At 35.7% G+C, this 26343-nt stretch overlaps 3 protein-coding genes across 3 annotated transcripts; 2 read left to right on the top strand and 1 right to left on the bottom strand.

Annotated features, from left to right (window-relative positions):
* Positions 1–1596: 1596 nt before the first annotated feature.
* Positions 1597–3019, top strand: LOC114532986. The gene is made up of 3 exons (XM_028554565.1): positions 1597–1675; positions 1808–2137; positions 2592–3019. Exons 2-3 carry the CDS (start codon positions 1817–1819, stop codon positions 2820–2822), a joined length of 552 nt encoding a protein of 183 aa, XP_028410366.1. The 5' UTR covers positions 1597–1675; positions 1808–1816; the 3' UTR covers positions 2823–3019.
* Positions 3020–3764: 745 nt separating this feature from the next.
* Positions 3765–15789, bottom strand: LOC114532984 (protein SHQ1 homolog; the record flags this gene model as incomplete). The annotated part of the gene is made up of 14 exons (XM_028554562.1): positions 15687–15789; positions 14568–14635; positions 13438–13502; positions 12332–12534; positions 11196–11273; positions 10545–10657; positions 9052–9113; positions 8463–8516; positions 7387–7487; positions 6905–6958; positions 6607–6730; positions 5744–5864; positions 5484–5523; positions 3765–4310 (listed from the first exon to the last, which is right to left on the bottom strand). Coding segments are annotated over exons 1-14 (1704 nt in total), but the record flags the coding sequence as incomplete, so codon positions are not given.
* A 152-nt stretch (positions 15790–15941) lies between these two features.
* LOC114532985 lies at positions 15942–25830 on the top strand. Its single transcript, XM_028554564.1, has 10 exons — positions 15942–16022; positions 16173–16518; positions 18287–18422; positions 19461–19566; positions 20662–20730; positions 21092–21193; positions 22282–22328; positions 23373–23407; positions 23908–24025; positions 25016–25830. The coding sequence occupies exons 2-10, from the start codon at positions 16389–16391 to the stop codon at positions 25176–25178; spliced, it is 906 nt and encodes a 301-aa protein (XP_028410365.1). The 5' UTR covers positions 15942–16022; positions 16173–16388; the 3' UTR covers positions 25179–25830.
* Positions 25831–26343: the final 513 nt, after the last annotated feature.

The raw sequence follows: 26343 nt of genomic DNA, 5'->3' as shown, positions 1-26343 counted from the left end.
CGCAACCACTTAATATTCATGAATATCCTCTTTGTTTTACAACACAAAAGACGTTTGGCTCCTGGAATGCGAGAAAGCTTGTACTGATCATATTCTAGCGGCACAATCGTCGGTAAACAAAGTCGGGTGCGTAAACCAACGAGCTGAATTGAAAGTATTTAACGAGTAAAATTTTATTTACAATTTATTTTACAAGGTCGACAGTTAGCATTCAAGTTATCATGCACGACAGTAAAAACTCGTTGTTCGGTTGTTAGCTGCACCATTATTAGTTTAACTGATTTGACTATTAGCAGTTGAAATGCACGATTAGAAGCCATTTTAAAATCCCAGGGGCATAAAATCTATTGAGCTTATGAACAATATGAATTTTAGAATATTAAGTGGTTGCGTTTTTTTTGATACACCCTGTATAATATCATCAGTAATATCACTAACGAGGTGATAATAGCTTTAGTGCGCGGCGATTTTAGGAACTATTTTTGTCACTCAGGCTTTTTTCAAAAGACAACTGCATGTACAAGAATGAACATGCATAGCCAATCGATAAATATACGTGATTTTTTATTTCGAAAACAAGACAGATTCATATATAATCCTGAATTATTAATATGAACAACATGAACAACCATTCACAAGAAATTAACATTCCTGGGGCCAGTTGTATCAAGCCCGTTTAGCCTAAACGGTGGATAAGTCAAAATTAAATAACACTCTTACATCTCTCTTGAATGAGTCAACTTGAATATTATGCACTGAATATGTAGTTGTAAACAGTATCTTTGTATTAAGATTAAAAACATTTAGTTTGCTTGTTGAATAAAACGGCAGACTTGCTTTCTATTTTGAACTTATCCACCGTTTAAGCTAAACGGGCTTGATACAACCGGCCCCAGGGGTCGGTTTTATCAAGCCCGTTTAGCTTAAACGCTGGTTAAGTTCAAAACAGAAAGCAAATCTGCCGTTTTATTCAACAAGCGAACTAAATGTTTTTGACGTTAATACAAAGATACTGTTTACAACTACATATTCAGTGCATAATATTCAAGTTGACTCATTCAAGAGAGTTGTAAGAGTGTTATTTAATTTTGACTTATCCACCGTTTAAGCTAAACGGGCTTGATACAACCGGCCCCTGCATGCATATTCGTTTGTTCTCGTTCTAAAGCGAAAGTGATCTGTGTACTTAATGAAAACTAAAACGACTGTACGCATGTGAAATATAAAACTTAATACCATGATTACACTGAATTAGAATCGAACAATGTGTGCTTAAATACAGAAGATATTAAAGATAAGTCTTGATATGAATACATTAAATCAGGTTGTGACAAGGCAAAGGTTTATAAATATTGTTCAAACGAACGAGAATCGATCCGTGCATGTTTTTCTTCTTTCAAAATTAGATTAAATGCCCGACGCATTTAGTTTCGGCCCTGTCTAGGCATATATTAAATATGATCTGTAAAGGGTGTATCAAAAAAGGCAACCACTTAATATTCATATTGTTATTAAGCACAATAGTACATCTAACTATTGTTTACCTTTTTTTATACACCCTGTAGGTTAACCTAGAGTTGATATAAATAGAGGTATCCTCGGCTGTTGAGCTTTATAGTTCGTGAGAGCTGTAAAGGAAATTGTCTGAAGATAAGTATCAAATATAAGTATACTGGTAAGCTCTCGTTACTTGTAACACGCACATGCAGCATTTATCGACACCAAATTCGATAAGCTTTTTCGAAATTGTTGCACTTTTAAGACGAATATATAGATAATTGGTCTAATTAAACTTTGTTTTTTCCAGCCTAAAGAAATGGAATCGCCCAGCCACGATTTTAAATTAGTTCTGGGCAAAGAAGGTCCAGGACAAGGGGGACTGGTACTGGAGTCAACAAGGACTGACATCAACCCAGAGGAAAACTATGTCAGTGCGAATTGCCAAGATGGAAACTGGATAGTTTTCAACAATGAACACGGTTACATGTACGATTACGAGTATGCAACACTTTTGTCCGACTCTGAACGCTTCAAATATCTGCCGGAAAAGAAGCGTATCACTGCAGCTTTTACCGTCGACGTCAAAGAAGGTGGCCTTTGCGTGTTTCGTGGACATAATTTCTATGATAGAAACATGGTAAGAGCACACGAGAACTTTCTTTATTGAATATTGATCCACAGTTAATGGGATATACATGGTTTGGAGACTAAATGAAAGTCAATACAACTCATTAACTATGTTATTGTCCAGGTTTATGCAAAAATGGTTCCTTTCTCGTCACGTGTCTATTGTATTTTAGCCAAAAGTATATACCAATGCCAATGGCATTCGTCTTGCTAAGCTCCTCAACCTTGACTTGAAATATGTTAATTATAAGATTTCTATTGGTTTATCTGTGTAAAATACAAAAGACATGAGATGAGAAAGGAACAATTTTTTGCATAAATCTACCTCAACATAGTTACTGAGTTGTATTGTAGTTTTATGTGGTCTCCAAACCATGTATATTCTATTATTCCAACGCGGACCGTCGCTGATAATGTATCTCGTAATAAATTTAAAATTTTGCGTTGTTTTTGACTTTGCCTAGACTTTCACAGAGGTGGAAGCAGCTATTGCTGACCAGTTCAAACCCCTAACAAATGATGGTGTCTCCTCTTGCATTGTTTTTGAACCAAATTCCTGGGAAATGACCTATATTGTTGATGATGCAAGCATGACAACAGCCACAGTAACAGTGCCACCAGGAAAGTATGACGACATGACAAAAGTTGGGATTAACAGCGACAGACTTGTCAGCGCACGGAAACTTCCTCTTTGAAAGAATTAATTTCAATATTCAACTGACTCATATCTCTTAATTGTAGTAACACATATTCTACTTTAGATTTTCTTCTAAACAAGGGCAAGATTCAATTCATTTAAAGTTAAAGAACATTTTAACTTTCGTAGTTTTGTAGCTAAATAATGTGAAATCCAGAATAAATTTCAAGAATATATCCTAAAATAAATTTTGTAACTGTTGAAAGTTATAGTTTTGTTGTGTTTATGAATAGTAAGAAACAATCCTGCACGGAAAGTTTGCAATGCCGCTTTGCGCGGGAAATTTGACTGTCGTTTTATTGTAGTTATTTTATAAAGAAAATACTAAATGGTTTTCCGTGCAGGATTTCGTGACACTGCACTTGGAAAATTGCGAGACTTTCGGAAAGCGCTTTCCGAAGGCTCGCAATTTCTCGCGTGCAGTATCACGCAATCCTGCACGGAAAACATTTAGAATTCCTTTATTAATTTTAAAATTTTCAGAACATGCATAAAAAAGGTTTCACGGCAATATTACAATAATAATAAAGATATAATAATAATGATGATATTAATAAAAGGTTCGTCGATACTGCGAAAATCCATCAAATATGCTCAAATGAGCATTAGAACAAAAATACATGACGGATACATATATACACAGATTTCATGAATTGATAAGAAGTCTGGACATTCCCGATGAAATTTCCTGTTCGTTGCTTTTATCTGTTGCCTGAGATGAAACTAATTCTTTGTTTTCTTTCCTTTTGTCCAAAGAGACAACTTCAACGCCAAGGTTATTGTCACAGTTCACATTTTCACAACTACTTGAGCATACATTATTAACGTCATCATCATCATCATCATCATCATCATCATCTTCATCATCATCATCATCATCATCATCATCATCATCATCATCATCATCATCATCATCATCATCATCATCATCATCATCATCATCATCATCATCATCATCATCATCATCATCATCATCATCATCATCATCATCATCATCATCATCATCATCATCATCATCATCATCATCATCATCATCATCATCATCATCATCATCATCATCTATAATTTCCACTAACGTTCTTTTTGCATTGGGATTTGAAAACAACAATAAGGACGGTACTTCCACTTTACGAAGGGTTTCCTCGTCTGAATTTTGTTCGTTTCTTTCAATTTCTAAATTAGAACTCCCATTACACAATCCCGAAATCTCGGAAACAGCGGCATTTTCGCCAGATACCACATCATCGCTACAAAAGTTTGTATTTTCAGAACAATTCAAGGCAGATTTATGAATACATTTTTCTTCGGCGGGATCACCATCTGTAGTGTCATTACTTTCCGTACCATCATCGCTATCGTCCGTTGAACTCTCCGAGGAGGACAGTTCGGAATCTGAAGTATAGTTTTTCTCCTCATTGTACACCAGGACAGCGGCCGTTTCCAAGCTCTTTAGGTCCCAATTAATTGATTCTTTTGTTATTTTGGTCTTGAAGAAAGTAGTATATATTGTGACATATGAACGTAGTATATTTTAATAACATATTCTTAAGGGGCTGTTTACATGAGCCCTGTTACCCAAGATTAAACGAAACGTGAAATAATTTTGGGGTGATGAAATACGCCTTTATGAAAGCAAACATTTACTTGCCTATGTGCTTACACCATGATCATGTTTTTTACTAAATTCAATACCTCAAAACATTTTACTTTTAAATCTCGGCTAAGCGGAGTCATATATAAACAGCCCACAAAGCATGTATAAACCGGTTTATCAAGATTACAAAGGAATCTCACGATGCATGAAAATCTAGGATGTATAAAAACAAGGAAAGCAGTTGTTTGAAACTTCAAATTTTATTATTTTGACCACGCTTCGAGAAACATCACTAATTGGAGTTAATCAAATTTGTACTCAAAATTATTCCTACTAGCGGGGGTTATTTTGTGGGACACTCTAGAGTCTGCTTGCGCCAAAAAATTGATTAGGTTAGATTGACAATTGAGATTGACGGCAAAGTTTGTTATTAGCTTTATCGACTGTCTAAGTTTCAAAATTTAAACGCGGTCAAATCCCTGAGTTCACTCATTTGCGACATAACCTTATTTAATATGGGAGTTCGTGCATGCGGTGTAACCTTATTAATTATACATTTTCGAAATTTGTATTTCACATATGACGGATGTCACCTCGAGCGTAATGAAATACCGCGTGCCATTCATTTGGCAATTTGGCTGAATGGAATCTTATATAGCTTGTAAAAGGTTCATCAAATTTGATTCTACTGCAAAAAATTGCAGCCGCTACGCTTTTAAACTGGTTCGGAATAAACCCCCTCCTGGATTACCATTATTTAATGTTATCAAAATTTCAGTTTTGAGTGGATTTCAAAGAGTCAAGGCCATAAATCTTGAAAACAATAAACTTAATTTAATTTAATCATTTGTCACAAGGGTGGCAGAGGAAAGAAACAGGACTTGCGTCCTAATTGACACTTGACCCCAACATTATAACTATAGACTTTGTCACTTGTTTCCCACCAAGCACATTCATAACTTTCTTATGCTTCGTGACATAAACCCCCGTTTAACAATGCTAAGTTTTATTCTTAGGGCCACTTGTCTGCATTTTTTATTCACCTTTAAGGTTTGAATTTCTTACCTGCGATAATTTCTTTGCTAGTGAGTCGATTTTTTTTTCTCTGCAATAGAATGATACAAAATTAAAAACAATTCACTGATCAAGGCAACAAAAGGCAACAATGCATGGTTCATGGGAACGAGCACATAAACAATCAACCTAACAAACACACAAAAGAAACAAACAAACAAAAGAAACAAACAAACAAACAAACAAAAAGTGAAGGAACCAAGAAAACACAAGAAAACCAGACACCAGATAACAAAAGAACTTGGACTTACTCCACTTTTTGTATCCAAACACAGTAATCTGTGATGTAAAGTTCATTGAGTAGATACCGGGGTTCACTTTCATTAAATAACTTTAAAATTTCAAGTAAACATTTCAAAATCCTCCTTCGGCCTGAATGTTTGAGAAAAACAAAATAACAGGATCTCTTTCAATGTATCACTTTCAGGATCACTTGTCACACAAAAACCACTCAAAGTTTTAAAATCATCTACTGATAGCATACGTATGCCTCAGGAATCATTACATATAGCTCAGTGGTTCTAGCTCTACGAAACGGCTCAGCATTCTGCGAACATGTTATTTATTACTCACTATACAGACATGCAAAACATCATGCTCGGCTAGACAAAGCTAGTATCGCACAGGGATCGTGATCGACTCGTTTTTCCAGGATGGAAAGAAAACATCGGGTTCAGAAATTGAAATATCCATCTCGAAGTTGCAGAAAAGATATTGAAAATGCTTCATATAGGCGAGCATTCTGTTTATGCCCCAGGTACGTTCGTGGCGAACACTGGGGAACTTAGCACGAACACATCTAACTCGTGACAATTATCACCTACAAATATTCTTAGTCCGCGGGGGAAAATTTGAGATATTCTGTCATTCGTGTCGCAAAATGAGCACGAATGACATATCTTAATTTGGTTCTCGCAGACTAGAAATAGGTGCATGTAGGTGACAATTGTCCGGAGTAACATGTATGCGTGTTAAATTCACCCGCGTGCGCCAGGGTTAAGAAACATTTAGTTCTATTAAGTAGCTTGTATTTAACAGCTCAAATGAAGTACATACGCTCATAGCGCCAAATAGGGTAGTTAAACTAGTTGAAAGGTTTAAAAGCTTTAGTTACCATATTTAAAGATATCTTTAACATCTTGCAGAACTCGGCAACTCAAATCCCAATTTCTATAGAGCGGGTAGGAAAGCGACCGACGAACACACGCGACTAACACATCTTCTACATTTGTGAATCTCTGTACATAGAGAAAAAATAAAAAAAGGAAAAGGTAAAAGAGTGATCAACCTGTTCATGCAACATTGGATAAAAATGCAAACTTCGTCTGTTAGAAAGAACTTTTCTTGGTTATTGATAATTTTAGTTTGTGCATCATTAAAAAGATGAAAAGGTGTTATAATTAAAATAATACCTCAAGCCACGACAAGGTTGGGCTTAATTTAGAAATGGTCCATGCTGATTCAACCTACAAATACGCGCAAGTGAACATAAGCCCTGTTTACACTACGCTCAATTTATTGGCACGGCACGGCTAAAATGGGTACCCGTGCCTAATCTTATTAGTGTTCAGACTACCAAAACAAAGGCCGAGCACGAATGAGATGTGCACGGGTACCCATTTTAGGCGTGCCGTGCCAATAAATCGAGTGTAGTGTAAACGGGGCTATAGTTAATGACAAACACAGGCAGTCTAATATTCTTTTATATGTCATAATGTGATTTAAGATCGTGTTGGTCCAGGTCGACTGTGGGCTATTGACATTTTATTAAACTTTTATACGAAAAAGCCAAGACGAATTAGCGATGAAGACTGGTATTTGATCACGAATCATCGCCTACGGAGAAGACTACAGAGATACTGAACAACACAACTAGTGTGGATGTTATTCTTACCGTGTTCTCGCCAAATGTTGTACGTTTGTTATAAGCATACGCAAATATAATATCAACCAGGCTGTAGCAAACGAAATTTTCTTCCTTTTTTTCAAAAACATCTGATAAAATGTTAAGTTTAAACACATATACGCGTGTTCATATACAGCCACAATTTATTGACCATGCAGCAAAAAGGTTGAAACGCTAAATGACTCCAGTCGTTTCGCGCACTATGTTTGCATCATCTCACACAGCTAAGTCAAACAAAAAGCCTAAACTTCGAGCGAGCAAAGGTTGACAGGTAACCTCATACATGCTTAATTTAGCGTTCTAGAACCAGATGCACACCCGAGGACATTAAAAGCCCAATGCAATATCTTGTGCCGTTAGATGATCCTTAGCTGTTCAAGCTCAACAAATTTCAATCGTATTTCCACCAGCATGGTTCTAAAGAATGCCGTACCAGTAGGCGATTATTCTTGACCAGGGGAGGAGGCAGGGCCGTAGCTAGAAGCTTAATTGGGGGGGGGGGTGTATATTCATATATGCGTCCTATGCCCGACTGATTTCTTTTGTACGCTATTGTTCCTACGTTATATATAAACATGAGTATATATGAATATACCCTCCCCTCCCCAATTAAGCGGTCTAGCTACGTCCCTGGGAGGAGGGCTTGATACATCCATGCAATATAAACATTGGCTTAAAAAGGATGACAATAACCAAAGCCCGTTTTCCAACAAGCGAATTTATTCGCGCCACGCGAAGCGATATCTGAAATCCAGTGATGTGATTGGTTTGCGAAAAAATTCGCCGCGAAAAAGTAGAATCGCTTCCTACTTTTTATCAGTTCGCGCAAATAAATTCGCCTAGTCAAAAACAGGCTTATAGTAGCCTTTAGTGCCGTCTGAGCACTAACAGGAAGTACAACCTAGCATTAAAGAAATCATAGATTCTCTTTATAATACTTGTTGCTTCAGATATGTATAGTTTTACTGCTTTTTAAGCATTTCAATACGGGTAAAAACGTGCAACGGTCCCTTAACCATAACTATTCACATCAAGTATCTTATATAATATCTTTTTAAGGATACACTCTCGATTTGGCAGCTGTTGAAGTTTTTTCTTTTCAATATCATCGAACGAAGCTAGAAAAAAATAAAAGAAATTGGCATGAATAATTCTAATTTTCTGTCTATAGGTATGCCAGTATATGCATGCAAGTAGTAGTAGAAAACAGGCCCTTTAACACCGATTTTAACACAATTGTGGTATATCGCGCTGCATGATCTTTGTTAAAACCTTTACTGATATTATACTAGTTTCTTTTGATCACTGATCACAGAAACGTTGAAACACTACTGTCGGAAATCAAGGACTTGCAGCGTTAGAAACTTTGAATACCAACTTTGCAGATCATAGAATACATGGTTTCAAAAAGGATTAAAGTACAATATAATTCAGACATTCAAACAGTTGTGGTACCCGCGTTGCATATATTACGTTACATATATTTTCACCTGCATATTTATTGAGAGGATCACGTGGGATCAGATGGATATAAAGCTAATTAGTTAGACGACGTATATAGGCCCAACTACATGAAGTATATCCAGCAAAGTATATCGTATTGATTGTGATTTCAGTAATTATAAAGTGCAATCGTGGATTATGAATTTTTACCTTCCTTTTCTATAACATAATCCAAAATTTCTTTTATTCTTACATCATCAAACAAGTCTGCCCTGAAAAAATTATGCAAAGTTATTGCAAAAGTTTAATTTCAAAGAGTGAAAAAATACCGATTAAGTTAAATTAGCCTGGTGGGGCCAGTGGCATAAACGACTACTTAATTTTAACTGTAGTTAAGGGCAATATTGGCCAATCAGAGTTGTGCATTTCTGTGTTAACTAGGATTTAACCATGCAAAATGTACCGGGTGTCCCAAAAAAAAGTACCTATTTTTAATTCAACATAACTTATAAACGAACTAAAGAATTACAATCAAATAATCCATGTGTAGTTGAGTAATGTCTAACTTAAAGTTTGATATATTGCATATGAAGTTTGAGCGAGTAGTTTCCGAGATATTCGCGTTTAAAGATACGGTAACGTTTTGAAATGTGTCAAAAATCAGCAAAAAATGGCTTGTTAAATGCAACAATCCGATATTTACAGGGGCAATTTCCTGGTCGACTCATGAGTAAACGCAGCGATTGGCCATTGCCTCCACGCTCCCCTAACCTGACCGTGTGTGATTTCTTCCTCTAGGGCTATTTAAAGCAGCAGACCAACAACCTCAAAACTTGGGAGAACTTCGCGAGGCGATTCTTAGGTCATGTCGCAATTTGGACGCCCACATGATTCAAAGGTCTTTTGATGGCATGCCGACACGGGCAAGAAAGTGCGTTGCTGCTGGTGGACATGAATTTGCAGATGAATAAGAACAAGTAAAAAACGATTTAAAAAAAAAACAACTAAAAAATAAGTTACAAGACACCATGATAGGCCATTTTTTCCTGATTTTTGACAAGTTTCAAAACGTTGCTGCGACTTTAAACGCGAATATCTCAGACACTACTCGTTCAAACTTCATATGTAATATATCAAACTTTAAGTTAGACATTACTCCACTTAATATGGATTATTTGATTGCAATTCTTCAGTTCGCTTACAAGTTCTGTTGAATTAAAAATAGGTACTTTTTTTTGGGACACCCGGTAGTTAAAGAGTTTTATACAACGGCTCCTGGAGTAAAAAAAATAAGCACCGAAAAGAGCGATTTTTCAGAAAGAACAAAACGATGGGAGTTCCAATGATAGTTTTTATATTGACTAATGTAACAGCTAAAGGGGTCTTCATTTCTTTTTTTGTACCGGCATTATAGTTTTTCATTTGACATCATTTTTATTGATTCAACATACAAAGACAAAGCTTACGTACTTTAAACCGAACGAACTCAGTTGCTCAACTCAATCTATGATTCATTTGCAACTCTATATATTAACCATATATATTTACTGTATCATGCTTTTGGTGCATGGCTATTATGAAATACAACAAGAACGGTGTTCTCAAAGGTCGAGCAAGACGGCGGGGATTGCGAAGCACCTAATGATCGATGTACAGTTGACGTCAAGTCTTACAGCTGACTTCAGTCAAACTCTTTCACTTACAAATAATGTTCTTCGTCAAATTTTCCATTCTCAGAGGCAATTCTCCCCAATCTTCGTTCACGATACGACAATTGATCTGGATTTGGGTTTTCCACAACATCTTTCAGTTCGTCCTAAAAATTCGAAGAGTTTAGAATTGCAACGTTCCCGGACTGTTGGCAAAATTATGTAACCACTCCAAATATAGAGGTTGAAAGGGTCTTAATTTCGAGTGGTATTATACACACTTAAAATTCAAGCCAGGAACAGTTGATGGAAAAATGAGTCAACTATAGGTCCTCCGGCAGGAATCGAACCTACGCTTTTGCGATGCCGGTGCAATGCTCTTGCCACTGAGCTACAGATGTTGCTGACAAGAGCAAGCGTGGTTAATGTGTATAAATTATGATGGTTATGCCGGAAATAGGTGAGGGTAAATCAACTATTATTTTTGGCACTTCACTCGATCATATGACTCGATGCAGGTAAATTCTAGAGGTATAAGACCCTTTCAACCTCTAGAATTTACCTACATCGAGTGAAGTGCCAAAAATCATAATTGATTTACCCACGCCAAATATAGTATGCATGGCGTAAACGGCATAACTCGGCATAGCATATTTAACTTTCCAAGTAAATTTAGAAGTATTCAACTCTGTATAATTGCCTTACTTTTAAACGATGAAAAACACCAGATTTTTTGTTTCCAAAACCATATTTGCATCCGCCTACAACAAGTCGTTCTTCTTCCTGAAAATAAATTAAAACAAAAATTGCCGTCGCATGATTATTTACAGTATACTGGCCAGTACTAGAATCTTATCTTTTTTTTTTAACTAAAGCTGTTCAAATCTAGTTAGACTACCCTTACCAATTATTAAAATCAGATGGAGCTGTGTATGAACATCCGACAGAAACACGTCAATTCTAGACATTATAGCAGAAGTCTCACCCTTTGTATTAATACGCAAGCACACGCAAACAAAATTGCACTTGGCATACCCAGTTTGTATATTGCTCACGCCATCCTGGTGTATGCAGGAACTTTTTGATGGGGTACAAAGTTCCAGCACATTCCAGGATAGCGTAGAAATTATGCGTGTGCTTCTGAAATATTTCCGACACAAAAACATTAGCAAAATGAGTGAGATTTCTGCTATAATGTGTATTTTGTGAAGAATGTGGCAAAAATTACCAGCTATGGTCACACGTTGATTCGTACGTAGTAGCTACAACTCAAAGACGACGTAAGAATGGCGAATAAATAGTGTGGAACATCCTAATTTGAACATTTATTCGTCATTCTCACGTCGTCTTTGACGTTCCCGCAGTGAGTATGAGTACGACTACCAGATTCGTCATTCTCGCGCGTTGTCTGCTTACGCCATCAGCCAAAACACGTAGTCGCCGAGTATGGTAGTTTCACTTTAGTAATTTCATACTCAAAAGCACAACGTATAGGGGTTTCGTCGAAGTATGCAAAACGGCGTAGGCAAAAGCGCGAGCGCAAAGTTTGGCGCGAGAATGACGAATCTTGTGCTCGTAGTCACAGCTAAAGGCCATGTTACACGCTGCAGTATTTTTTGCAACTTGCAATGCACTTATACTTTTAAGAGATGTAAATTAGTGAAGAGTCTATGGTGTAAGAAACGCCATGGAATGTTATAGTGACAAAAGTTTGGTAGTTGCCAAATTTACATCTCTCAAAAGAAGAATTGCATTGCAAGTTGGAGGAAAAATTGCACCGTGTAACAGGGCCTTAAAGCTCCCCGTTATTTACGTGAGAACGTTATACTACTTGTTCTCACCTTTTCGTCGTAAAATTCCTGACTCCATTCCCAGTCAAAAACCTCCTCATCGTCACTATTACTGGCTGCATTCTCAGACACGACCTCAATTCCTGGAGTTGATATGTTACACTTGCCAGAGGGAGCAAGCAACTTCGTTACGAGATCAAGGTCAGGGAAGTGTGCACCAGGTACTAGCTTCGGAAGTCGAACTGTGAATAAACCTATGATATAAACACAATATATCAGGTACACATTCGTAAAACGATTAAATCCCTACTGCTAATCCGAACAAATCAATCTGTAATCCATACCCAAGCTAAACCAAATCCTGCATGTATCAGTTGTACAATTTAGCCAATAGTTGTGGCTAAATTATATTAGTCGCATTCAACTATGATTCAACTAAAAGGAAGACTCATGTATAGACCAAGCCTGGTTACTAAGGATCAAGGGTCTGTTCATATGAGACCTAGCTTGCATGCTTTTGCTGCCCCCATGATGTTTTCATATGAGCCTATTAAAGACGAGATCTCGCTTCGTTCGCGTGGGATCTCGCCAGAACCGGGCTGGTCCGGTTCCATACGAATGTAATTTTACAGATAAATAATTTTATTATGTTCAACCATATGATTGGGTTTAATTTGCTTATTAGCTACTAACACTGGCCAACATATAGAAGATCCGTAGTTTTGTCAAAATCCAGAGCAGTATGGTCAACTTAATACATTATTACCACATTCTGACAAAATCTAATATGGCGGGTTTTGAAGCATACATGGTAAAATACGATTTTTAGTCAATTCGATAATAGTTTTGGAAAACGGTGAACGCAAAGAGTCAGAAAGGACGCGTTTCGCTATTAAACGCGACGGAAATTTTTCATTTCAGAAGCAAATAAATTAAATTCTGAAACAGCATTTTGAGAATTATAGGACCAAACAAGTCAAAATGTAGCTTCTATCGGCAATTACCAACTGGTAAAATTTGTCAAATTAAATAAATTGTCAAAGTAGCGGCTTTTTAAAACTGAAAAATTCGTAAAAATCGGATCGGGTTGGCGGATCGGCCATCGGCCTTTAAAGGCACTGTGCACCTAAATAGTCAACGCGATGTACAAGAAGTACCTTTATCAACATCGTAGGATGCGGATTCCTCGCCATTTTCAATAATTTTTTCAGGAAAATTTAACCTATATAATAACAGTAAACACACAATTTACATTTCCCAGTAGCTATATGTTTAGTATGTGGCTTAATATCAGGGGGCAGTTGTTTTAAAGGCGTTAGCTTTAGGCGTTCCTTTAGATTCGAACAGTTACTATGAATCAGCAGAATCACCAAGTGGGTAAGCGCAGCCGCGAAGCCGCATTGGTGAATAAGACAAAACTTAAATCTTACAGTAAGACATTTCAAGTCATCGATTTTCATTTTTATAGACACAGGGTGATTCTCTGGTCACACACGTGACATTGCTGTTTCTTGACTTTCTTCAGGCTTCATATTTTGACGTGTGTGACCAGAGAATCACCCTGCAGGACGACAGAAAACAGTTCTTATTTTAGGCAAACTTAAATAAATGGAGTTTTTTTAACCACAGGTTTTGGGAAAAGAAGCAGACATCCTTGTTCATTTACACACAAATAAAAAAAAGTTTTTGAATATGACACCTATGATACACCTTCCCAACCCAAGAAGCTCAATTTCAAGATAAGCCTGTTTAGACTCAAAAGTTTGCTCCATCAGTTAAAAAGGAAGAATTCAATTGAAACCTAATAAAACCTTTGGCTTTCAATTAGCTATCATTGAAAGCATTTTCTTGTTACCCCCAAAGTTCCCTTGCAAAATTGTTTTGGTAAGGGAAAGGAGACATTGTAGGTACAAACATTGCACTTCTATGAACCTTTCAAGTTATTTGGATGACAAAAAATGTGTGCAATTTGTTCTGAACATCCAAGTGGCTAATAACTTCCATAAAGAACTCATAAGTATATTCAATACTGCAAAGTTTTTGGTCCGTTAACCCGGACCTTCATCAGTGCAATTACCTGACCATTGCACTGATGAAGGCCCGGGTTAACGGACCAAAAGCTTTGCAGTATCAAATATACTATGTGGTGTACCTACAAGCTAAATTACTTATCATGTTAATCTTGTTCTGAAAAAATGTTTTGTCTAGGATGAGTGTCCAAGTTTTATGGGTTAATATCTTATTACAAATGCTACATATATTTCTGTATACCTATAAATTATGTTACCTTAAGAAATATGGTTTGACATAAAATTTGAAAAGGTTTTCTTCTATAAAATACTCTACATCTTGTGCCTACAAGAAAGACCAGGAATTAAGACTTGAATGTTTAAACTAACAACTGACCACAATTGTTTGAAAATGCTGCTAAAACACACAATTTGGATCAGGCAATGGAAACAAGGTTTAATTGACAATAGCAGATGGAATGTAGTTTTTGTTGGAGAATGCCATTCATTTATGATCTAAGAGTAAAAAATGTGGGCATCCAATTATAGCCCCTCAAAAGCAACATTGTGCAATAAATTACACATTCAATAGAGTATCCATATTTTCATGTCTAGCATCCATGCTTTCAATTAAATTGGTTTGTTTTCACATCATTATTTTCTCCTGTTGATAATGCACATAATTTTTCTCCAAAAAAATGCTTCCTCTACTTGAGTAATTATAAATCTGTAATAAATCATCTCCCTTAGCCTGGGTAGGTTAAAGAGCCTGGCTTGCGAGGTTGGCCTGGTTTGACAATGTAAGGTTGAATTTTTAACAGTTATTTAACCTGCAAGGTCTAATTAATGAATAATGACAAAAACTGATTGTTAGAAATTTTGGCTATATATATATATATATATATATATATATATATATATATATATATATATATATATATATATAATATATATATATATATATATATATATATAATATATATATATATATATATATATATATATATACATATATATATATATATATATATATATATATATATATATATATATATATATATATATATATATATATTGACTCCAAATTATTTTGTAATCACATTATTTGCTTGGTTTGAAATGACAAGGGGATTTTGATGAATTTATTTGTAGCTATATCTAAATACTTATGCAACTTACAAAATACTTATGCAACAATATGTTCCCAGAATTAAACTCTAATTAAGACTTTATTATCTGGATTGATATTCAGTGATAAAAAAATTAGGATAAAAGTATGATCTTGTTGCGACTTGAACCATGAATGCTATGTACTAACTGTACAGGTATGCAAGGCTGGTGCTAACTCATCTGGTGCTGAATGTGGCCAGACTTGAGACTTTGATAATACAACCTACCTTTATGTAGGGTGTCTTCATATAAACAAACACGAATTTCTCATCTTGACCTAACTCAAATGCCGGGGTGAGCATCGAAATATTCTACAGAAATTGGACTACCACGATTGCAGTGTACAATAATACAAAACACCGCAATAAATGTTGTAAAAATGCTTAAATGCAGTTCTTTTATAATTCGTCTTTTTCTCCCACATGCTTGTGTCGGAATTTGTCGGAGCGTCTCGGATAACATTCGCTTAATGCTGCAAACGTGTCGTGTAACTTTCGTACATTGTCGACTTGTCGTACACGTTACAACGTCGGAAATATTATCCTGGATAGCAAGAATTTTGTGTATAAAGAATCTTTTTTATTTTCTGAATTTTCCCCATATTACCTCATATACCTAGGTGTATATATTGGTGTCGTGAATTTTTTTCACTGTGATTTCACAGCTTTACAGTTTCGGACAGTTTAAAACACAAATCATTTTGGTCATTTTAGAATTGGATTCCCCAGCTGGATTCCTGGAAAATTAAGGAAATCTTCCAACAACGTATGTGGCAACAACCTTCTTGAAAATCAGCAGAGACAAGTCAGACAACTTGGTCACCAGCATTTGATCAACATCCGGCAGAAAACCAAGACTTTCTTGATTTAATCATTTAAAATACTATAAGACAACCATCTGCAGTTATAGTAGAAGGTTCGTCCAGCTATATGGCTTTCTCTACTGCCACTCTACTTTTAGCATTCTCTGTATTTTGGATGGTTATACAAGGCGCAGTGGCGGAAGTAATGCCACCACCGTTTACCAAAGTACTGTTTATACAAACGCCACCAATGACAGGTAAACTATGAATTCTATTATTTTCATATCATTCCATTCAAATGCATGCAGTGATGCAAATCAGCAAATGCCAACTGGCACAAATTATTTAACACTCAAAGTTCAAACGCAAAATTTTCGCGTTTATCTGCAATGTCATTCCAATCTCAGGTGAGGGTAAAATTTCGTTAAAAAGAATCCAAATCATAGTTTTTGGTAGGTTTGGTGGGTTTTGCCCTTCGTATATGAACCATTTTATTTGAGTGGTGATCATTTACTGGTCAATTAACCTGAAATGTTTCAACATTGTGGAGCAGTACAGGAGTGTCAGTCATTGCATGAGGAAATTTCACATAATTTCACAGCCAAAGCACAAAGGCAATTAACACATACTGTGAAGAACAAACGATACTTGATAGTGGCGAGTCTAGACTTTGAGTTTATATACCACCACTAGATTTGGAAACCAAATCACGTACTTGATTGACATGAATTAAATCACATGAAACCCAAGACCAGGGTTTAAGAATGCTATAGATGAAGAGCTAATTTAAAGGTCCAATTTTGGAAACATATTAAACTAGCTACATATATAGCCCAGAACTATTTGTATATATAATTATCTTAAAGTTATTAGTTATTATTGTTCTACACACCAGTTCAAATCAACAATGTAAGGATCATGGCACAAAAATTGCAGCATTAAATATAATATTATGTACTTCCTGGAAACTTTTTATAATATATTTTTAAAACTTTTTAATCTTTTTGCAGCAACTAAACAAAGTGAAAGACAATATAGCATGCAACTATCACAGTCTTCTCTGCAGAGACTTCTTTTGTATTAAAATGTGTATATTAAAATGTGTAGTATGCACAGGTGTGCGGTCTACTGGTGGGGGTCCGGTAGGCGCAGGTTGCCGCAGTGGCAGCTGAGTTTCAGGGTCAATTACACTTCAGAATGAATCTTAATTCAAATTTTAATCAAAATACCTTAATAAGAACCATATTGGTTTTATTTATTTCTAAAGAATATTTTACCTACCCTGGATCTGCCACTGGATTGCCTCATTTAGTCATTTTAATACAAAATTAGATGCCTCTTCAAAGGAAGGTGGGATGCATGCAAGCATGTTTGTTTCACATGTTTTAAATTTTTCTTAAAAAAACCCTTACATTTAGAGGTGTAGCAATTAACCTAATTAGGTAGTGTTAGTTATTCAGAATGCACATTGTATAAATCAAAATTCATTTGTATTAAATTTGACTTGGTACCTCAGTTAGCCAAAAAAAAACTTTTGCTAGAACTGTTGGCCCCTAATTAATTCCAGCTGGGATGGAAAAATGGGTATTTATTATAAATGTTGTCAAAATCACATGACACCACCCAATACTCATTCACCAGTCCTTTGATATTCAATGTAGAGTATGTAATCAGCCTTTCATACAATGATGAATATGCTTCCATTTTTGGGGTACTTTTTTCAAAATCATGAACGTATATATAAGACCTCCTAACGACGAGTGTTTTTAATTTTAGGCTAGATTTTGATTGCAAAAATTGCTTTTCATGTTATCACAATTTTTTAAACCCATTTAAGAAAATTGAAAGTACCCCGAGAACGTCATCGTTAGCAAGGCTAATTCGCCATTCCTGATTGTTATAGAGCATTTGAATGACATTAAAACTCTAGCGCAAGCACTATGCTTCAATTTTCACCCTGTTTATTCTTTTTTGAGGAAGAAATCTGTTGGCATAATACCGTTTAAACAACAAATTTGTTTTTAGGTAACTGTGTTGTCATATTACAAAACCTACTGCGGCGATCTTACAATGTTACGCAAGTAGTTGCTACAAATGGTGTGTACGACAAACAAACAGCAATTGCTGTTGCACAATACAAGGAGGCAAACGGAATAACAGGGTATACATTTTGCTTCGTGCTGTTATATATTATTAAATTACAATTAACTACTGCACTCATTTTAAAAGTGTTATAGTGATATGAATTAGTGTATTGTGCAAATATTCCTAAGGTGGGTATTAATTAACAATTATTGGATAAGGTTGAGTGTGATGTTGAGAATTATTATATACACAAGCGCCTGATATGAGGTATGCTGCAATTTCATTGGTTGGCTACTAGACAGATATTAGCTCATATTTGTCTATTTGAGAAAGTAAACAAAATGGCTGAAAGATTTGGGGAGTTGAGTGAAATAGAAATCCAAGCTTTAGTTGATAATAGCACACCAAAATGCACCGAAAGGGCGACAAGGTTTGTGTATATAGTAAAACAGTTATTCTGCTCACTCTCGTCGTATATGACCGATCAGCTCATATACGACTCGAGTTCGCAGAATAACTGTTAATTATCAAGCCGAAGTTTGCATTATTCGCCGAAGCGAAGCTGAGGCGGATAACGCAAACTGAGGCTTGATAATTCTCGATATCATGCGAAAACCGAATTCAATAATTGTTTTATTATGTATTTCCTTTTTAGAGAGGAAGCCTGTGCCATTATTGACAACAAACTAGCGGCAAAAAATTACGTCACCTAAGGATAATTTTCATTGTCGTGTAGTTGGCAAGACATTGAGAATTATCTGTAGGTTTTTAGCCAATCACAATCGAGATTGCATTAGTAATGCATAATAATCAATTTTGTTCACATTTATTTCGAAATTTTGTGGTACAAATTTTGTGGAAAGCTATGCACTAGGTTGCATGAGGATGTTTTGGCTTACGTTAGATCAATATAATCAAATTGATAGTTCAAGCAATATTACTTGGGACGTTTTTGCAACGAGGCTGCACGTGCGTGATAATGGTAATATATCATCAACATGTCATAAAAAATATTGCGTTTTTCAATTACCACGTTAACATCACAGCCTCTTTGGGTTAGATAAAGTGTCTTGTTCGGCATTCAGGCTGATTGCTATGCAAATTTACCTTTTAGTGACCCTTTGGTATTTGACAACGTTACAGCGGAACTTGTGTTGAAACAATTGTCTTATGATGGTTACAAAGACGATGGAAAAGTACCTCCGGGATATAAATTTAAGGTGATCTAGATTTTTTTGTCGCGTAGTTAATCAAAACTGTACAAATAATTTCACTAAGCAATTTTTTCATTGCAAATTCGTCTTGCAGTTCCTGCTACTCTGCCACAAGCATATTTCACGGAGACATTATAATTGGATTAAAAGGAAATAACCAGCTCGATAAAATTAAATTTATAATCGATGATCTTGAGACGTTCAAAACCGTGGAAGAAAACGCATGTCGTCAAAATCTTTGTTGATATTGAACGACCCTCTTAGATTGTTAGGAATTGCATTCATCTCTCTACATGCATTGATCACTTTATTATATTTTTAACAATTTCACAAATTATATCTTCACCGATATCGTACGATATCGATCGACTGGCAGTCTCTATGAAGGTATAGTCATACCAAACATATTTATTCAATTCAATTCCGAATAAATTACGTCGGAAATTTGTTTGGCAGATCGGCTTTCCTACTATATACGGTCGCCACCGTTTATGCCTGGAATAGACAGCAGACACGCTGTAGCTACGTACTGAGATATACGCCTGTATTCAAAAAGCTCACTCACACTCATACTCATCGAGTGTGACATATAAATTTCGTTAATGCTGATCAATGAGAAAGTTTTTTCTGAATAGATGGAAAGATATAAGGTAAATAACTGAAAATCAAGCCCCTGTTCGGCTGGAAATACCGCCATTGAAACGTTATGAGAAGATTAAGATCTCCCACTCAATGAGTTTGAGTGTGAGTGAGCTTTTAGAATACAGGCGATAGTCGATCTTGAGGGGTCTGTGACTGTTCAACAACTTAGATAAATGACTTTCAAAGTAAATCTTTTTGCAAAAACATCTGTGTTTATAATTATTACGTGTATTTTTTTGTACACGTTTATTTGCATGTGCAAACATCACCTAAATTTATAGTTTTGCAGAGCTTTCGCGGTCTCTAAGCCCGAGCCATCAGTGCAAATCCATGACGATAGTCCGGTTTTACCGACAGAATTGCTATTATCGCCATGCAAACGTTCACAGAACCTATGTATATTTTGTTTTCCATATTTTTGCAAAAAGGGAAAGTAAATCGCATGATTTAATTTTACAGATATTTATTCCTGTCCACAAAGATCGAAACATCGAAACCGAGGGAAAATTGATGGATGAAAACGGCAAGGTACAGTACAGTACAGTACAATATAGCATACAATATACCATACTCAGGGCTATTTGCTCACAACCAGATCATTTTTTCAACTTTCGAGCATTTTCTTTTATTCTTTTCACGGTTCACACGTACTATAGAGAAAGGTACTGTATGGCTGTCTATAAGTAGCTACCTATAGGCGATTATTTCGCCATTTTTAAACCATTCGTTTCAGTAGCGTAGCCAGCCTGACGATTTGTCCCGCTATGCTGTTATTTCGGTGTTTATTGACTCTGAAATCAATAAATTACTATTACAGACATTAATAATTATAATAACTCGAAGTGCCAGCCCTTGCCGGGAAGATGATGACTTTTCTTCACAAATTTAGGTGTTGTACGTATTCAGAGTACGTGCGCATGGATCATTGGACTCTAGTGGAAAAGCCGTAAACCAATTCACAACTAATGGAAACACACCAACTGGACTAATGGTAAGATTTATTCACTATGCAATCTCACTCTGTGTCCTCCCCTGTATTCTAAAAGCTCACTCAGACACTGTGCTCAGACTTCGTGGGAAAGCGAGTCGTGGGAAATCTCAATAACTTCATGGCTATTCCATTGAGGGAAGGGATTTTCAATTTTTTCACTAGAAATATAATGATAACACAATTTCTATGTGGTACTCAATGAGTGTGAAGGCAAGTGATCCTTTGAATACAGTCGTTAAAACCTATATCGACAAATTTCCATGTAGGAATCTAGGAAGCAGATAAAAGATGGAATACATATAAATAGGTATTCTGTGCTTAGGAGGAACAATGCATGTAATATGCATGATTGTGTGATAAGCTTCTACTAGAGTAAGAAATCTGGTAGTATTTGTTAGTCATGGAAGTAGGCAAACGTCATAGCCTTTTTAAATAGAACATTATCTTCTAGTATAGTTATTCACCGGTTGGTTTTTTAGCGATAATATTACTGTATGTCTGTGAAGTGATAAAATCGTTATCTGTTTGGAAAAACAGGGAAATTAGTTTGGAAACATGCTAAAAAATGCTGTGTCTTGTCACTCCACAAATCCTGGAAACCCTTGACTTGCTACCATTTTATGTGCGATTTTCTTCTTTTGACCGATTTAGCTAAATGGATGAATTAGGCTATGTGCATACGAGCGTTGTTTTTGAGCGTGTTATCTATAGTTAATCGCTTTAACGCCTTGTATACACAATCGCAGGGAAAATGTTAAGTTAGCTTCAAATTCTAATGTAAATTGACGGTGTTTGAAACAGTTTTGGCATGAAAACGTGCACATATCCTTAGTTACTGATGTTCAAATAAGATATTTTATACATAACTATAATTAATCATAACGTAAGCAATCATAACTAATCACTCGTTCACATCTATGTAAAGAAGAAAATCACAGCAAAGTGTGAATGATCCTGCATCAGCCACAGTTTCACGAGTTCTTTATATTCCTCAATATCCTCGTTTTCGTGTTCTGACGCATTCCAAATGAATTCTATTGTAAAACGTATTTCAAATTTATGGTGAGTGATGGGTCTTTTTCATATAGAAATGTGATCTTAACACGAAAGAACCATATCCTGCTTCTTTCGGACCGTAAGTATACCATGACCAAAGCTACACAACGAATTTTGTAATTATGCATGTGGGACGTAATCAAGCCATGGAGAGTACATCCAGTTTGGGATTAATAGTACGAGTGATGTTTAAAAATTTTGCTAAATTTGAAAGAGCCGCAGAGGCAAGTCCAATTCGGCAAAACAATTTTCAACAAACATCACGAAATTGGTTTGAGGGTAAATTTTCAAGTTTCCAAGGCCGACGTAATTCACACATTCCTGGCGGCGGCCATATTGCTTAATAGGGACCTTAAGCATGTAGGCGGGAACACGACGACGGTAGCTATCAATACAATGCTTCATTGAAAAGAAATGAATTATTAAATACCTATGGAAGTTTTAGACGTGATCTACGTTCTGTTTACAACGGCAAAACGTCGTTTATTACGTCCTTAGTAGAACGTCTGCATTTCAGGACCCAGTGAACGCTACCTCGAATTAAGCTCTACAGAATTGTCCTTAAACGTAAACACAATGTTTTCAACGTCTTATATCTCATTAAATTGGTACACTAATAATATACAACAACGCCTTACCATAACATTTATTTAAAGGAGTATTCCAACCACGTCGTCGTCGTGTTGCCGTCCTACATGCTTAAGGTCCCTAATTTGCGTGGCATTACGTTATCAGCCGCAAATATTTTTGCAGATTTAGAATTCTGTATAAAAATAATTCTGAAGAACAAAGTCATTTTGAAATTCAAGATATGAATTAAAACAAGAAAAGTGAATTAAAGTGCAAGTGATCCTCAGACAAAATCAATTGACTTTGGATGAAGTCTAGCCTGCAGCGCAGACTATATATTGGGGTATATATACCCCAATATATAGTCTGCGTTGCAGGCTAGATGAAGTCGAAAATTTACACATTAGTTCGCCTTTCTTGTTTTTATTCATATCTTGAATTTCAAGATGGCTTTATTTTCGGAATTTGTTTCTTTTTATATATTTTTGAAATTTTAGGCTGGACATGTTTTTTAGTGTGTAATATATGGTTTGTTGTTATTTTTCTTATTTAGTTATCCTGTCGTGCGAGCAGTGAAAGGATTGAAAGGTGGCATTAGATTTTTTATTATATTTCAGAATACTGTATCAATCAGTTTTTTTCTCAAAGCTGGTTTCAATTTAATCGTAATTGTCGTGAACGAGTAATTTTCACCCATCAGAAAATGTTTCACTTCATTTCGGCGGGAAAAGTCCTGTGTGCTTGTCGACCAATCAGCACGCGCGTACTATAAAGGTTATGGTATAATAATATCTATGTAGTTTCTTTCTGTTTAATATTCATGAATCCGACGTTATAACAGTTATATATTTTTTAAGATTGTTCTAATCTTTCACAGACTACATACTTTCACAGACTACTGAAATACAAAATGATTTTGCAATGAAAAGGGATTTCGATTTTCGAAAACGATTTGTTCCTCGCTAATATTTTTTAAAGCCAATTTACATGCAAACGTGGATTTATTACTGCAACGCTTTCTGTCTGTTAACCCTTGCTGTCATAATAAAGAAAATAATCCGGTTTTGACTATTTTTTACTTCTTTCAGGAAACGTGGCTATAGGCAAGAATGCCAACGATACGTTTCTTAGTAATTATAGAATCGGTATTCTCATTCACACAGGAGAATGGAAAAATTGGAATCCTTCTATGAATATGCCAAACAGGTGATAGAGTATTAATGAATAATGTTACATTTACATTTACAGTACAGTAAAATGCAGTGCAATTTCCTATGTTGATAAGTATCGTTCATATATCAATTCCTATATCACAATGACATTTCCATTTCACCACCATGACAGGTAAATATAGTTGTAATTGTTACCGAGATGGTGGAATATAATTATAGAACATAGAAATTGTTCCGAAAAAAACTATTGAAATCCCTTATTGTTATAAAATTGTTACTCTACCCATAAACAGATATTTTCCAGATGCACAAAGGAAATGTATATACTGCTGAGTAGTCTCACTAAGCTCTACTTGCTTTTTCATAAACGATACCTAAAAAAGGTACTTCTATTCGTTACTAGTTCGTGTTCAATAGCTCATAAAATGCTGAATATTTAGTTTCGAATTTCCCGCCGGCTGATCTGAGTAAAGAAATCAACGAATGAGAAGCTAGATTCCTGTGCCTGTCCTTCTGTCTTCGGACAGTGTTTTACTGTATTAAAATCAACAAGTTTAAAAAAATATCTTTGAAAAAGTCTTGCATGCAACAAATATAGATTTTGGATTTTGTTTGCCTAACTTGGGATTAGGGTGTAAATAATATTTTCTCATTTACGGCGGCGATAATTGTCCATTCGAATATATTCGGCCGGCCTAAAATTTCCAAAATAAACATCAATAGCCTCTATTCCTTATGAATTTTCCGGCGAAAAACTATAAGTGGGCCTTTTACAGCATGGCCTTCATATTCCTCATTTCCGTGTCGAGAATATGTTCTAAAACTGACATGTTCACACAATAGGATGTGCCATCCAATGTTTGCCATAATTTATATAACAGTTGATTCAAACCGTGTTTTAAACTGCAAGTATTTAAACCTGATATCTCTTGTGATATATAGAATATGCAGATCGGACTGAAATATATTTAATATAAAGTACTAGTTTTATAGGTTTTTGACGCGAACTAATGTTATTTTTTAGTAACGGGTGTTTACACGTCCATCCAGATTCTATGAAAAGAATCGACGAAATTCTACAGAAGGATTTACACGTGAAAGCAAATGAAAACCCATTTGGCAAGCTGCCTTACCCTTATCCTTGTCAAGGAATTATGTCGATCGAGCAGATTGATGGGTTTCCATAATCATAAAACATAAATGATTTAGAGTTTTACGTGCGTGTACGTGCGTATGGAAGACACTGTGATTAACATTCTTCCTCCCTTTTATCCTCCTCAGATTCTTAATTTCTCTGTTCATTATTTAGACCTAACTATCTCAATCAACTATCATACATTCTTTTTAATTTCATCCACTTATGAAATCTATATCAAAGCCAAATCATTAAAATATGTAACCCATTTCACTTCTAATCACACTAATCATGTATTCAAAGGGCTTGTTACTGCAGAAACTATACCTTATAATAGATTATCTTCTAGACTGTATTGATGATTGTAATTTCTTGCTCGAACTCTTTACCTCTCGACTCTACAACCTCTCTTGATTACCCTATTACTATCATCGAAGCAATCCGACACAAGGCGAAGAGAAATCAGTTAGAGAAAAAGAATCGGCTGCCTGCAAACCATTATAAAACCAAACTCAACAAACATGCAGGAACAGATAAAATTGTACAATGTATCATCAACAAGTATCATAAAAATTGTTCAACTTGTTACTACACACATTGTTATTAACCAACCAAAATAAACTGACACAAGCTTTTTAAACTAAATGTGTAAAATCAATGTTCTATTTACTAGTCTAGCTTTCCTCTGTGGCTAATGCATGTATACCATTCTATGATGTTATTTTTAATATTTAGCTTTGCTAATCAATAGTCACCTCGAAATTTATACCAAAAGATGTTAGTAGAGCGAATTAAATGGTGTTATATTCCCACTGCTCCTTCCGGCACACAATGGTCAAGTTGAGGGTATTAAAGCCTGGCTTTCACATGTCGTAATTCATCGCCGATGGCCTACGATCTATTGTCGGTGATCAATGAAGTAAATAATTTTCTTCGATATAGACAAAGGATTTTATGCATCAATGACCACCGACATGTACAGTAGCCATCGCTGATGAATTACGACATGAAAACCAGGCTTAAGCATAGGGGTTAATACCATCCTCGTCCCCAGGGCCTAGCTCCGTTGCTCTTAGAGCAACGGAGCTAGGACCTGGGGACGAGGATGGGTTAATACTTTAACCACCGGGTGTTAATATAACCGGAAGTCGTGACTTTGAACCTCAGCCGAATAAAAAGTAAAAGGTTTCTATGCCTACGTTTTTGTCGCGCGTTTT

This window comes from Dendronephthya gigantea, unplaced genomic scaffold (assembly GCF_004324835.1).
Source record: "Dendronephthya gigantea isolate DGI-Jeju-01 unplaced genomic scaffold, DenGig_1.0 000083F, whole genome shotgun sequence".
Taxonomy (NCBI): domain Eukaryota; kingdom Metazoa; phylum Cnidaria; class Anthozoa; order Malacalcyonacea; family Nephtheidae; genus Dendronephthya; species Dendronephthya gigantea.
This window is presented reverse-complemented; position numbering and strand designations above follow the sequence as displayed.

What these genes read in the sequence shown, in the direction of transcription:
- LOC114532985 (XM_028554564.1), top strand. Translation starts at nt 16,389, where the DNA reads ATGGCTTTCTCTACTGCCACTCTACTTTTAGCATTCTCTGTATTTTGG. An exon ending in CTCCGGGATATAAATTTAAG is followed by an intron (nt 19,567 to 20,661) that starts GTGATCTAGATT and finishes TTAATTTTACAG; the next exon opens with ATATTTATTCCTGTCCACAA. An exon ending in TATCCTGCTTCTTTCGGACC is followed by an intron (nt 22,329 to 23,372) that starts GTAAGTATACCA and finishes TTTCTTATTTAG; the next exon opens with TTATCCTGTCGTGCGAGCAG.
- LOC114532986 (XM_028554565.1), top strand. Translation starts at nt 1,817, where the DNA reads ATGGAATCGCCCAGCCACGATTTTAAATTAGTTCTGGGCAAAGAAGGT. An exon ending in ATTTCTATGATAGAAACATG is followed by an intron (nt 2,138 to 2,591) that starts GTAAGAGCACAC and finishes GACTTTGCCTAG; the next exon opens with ACTTTCACAGAGGTGGAAGC.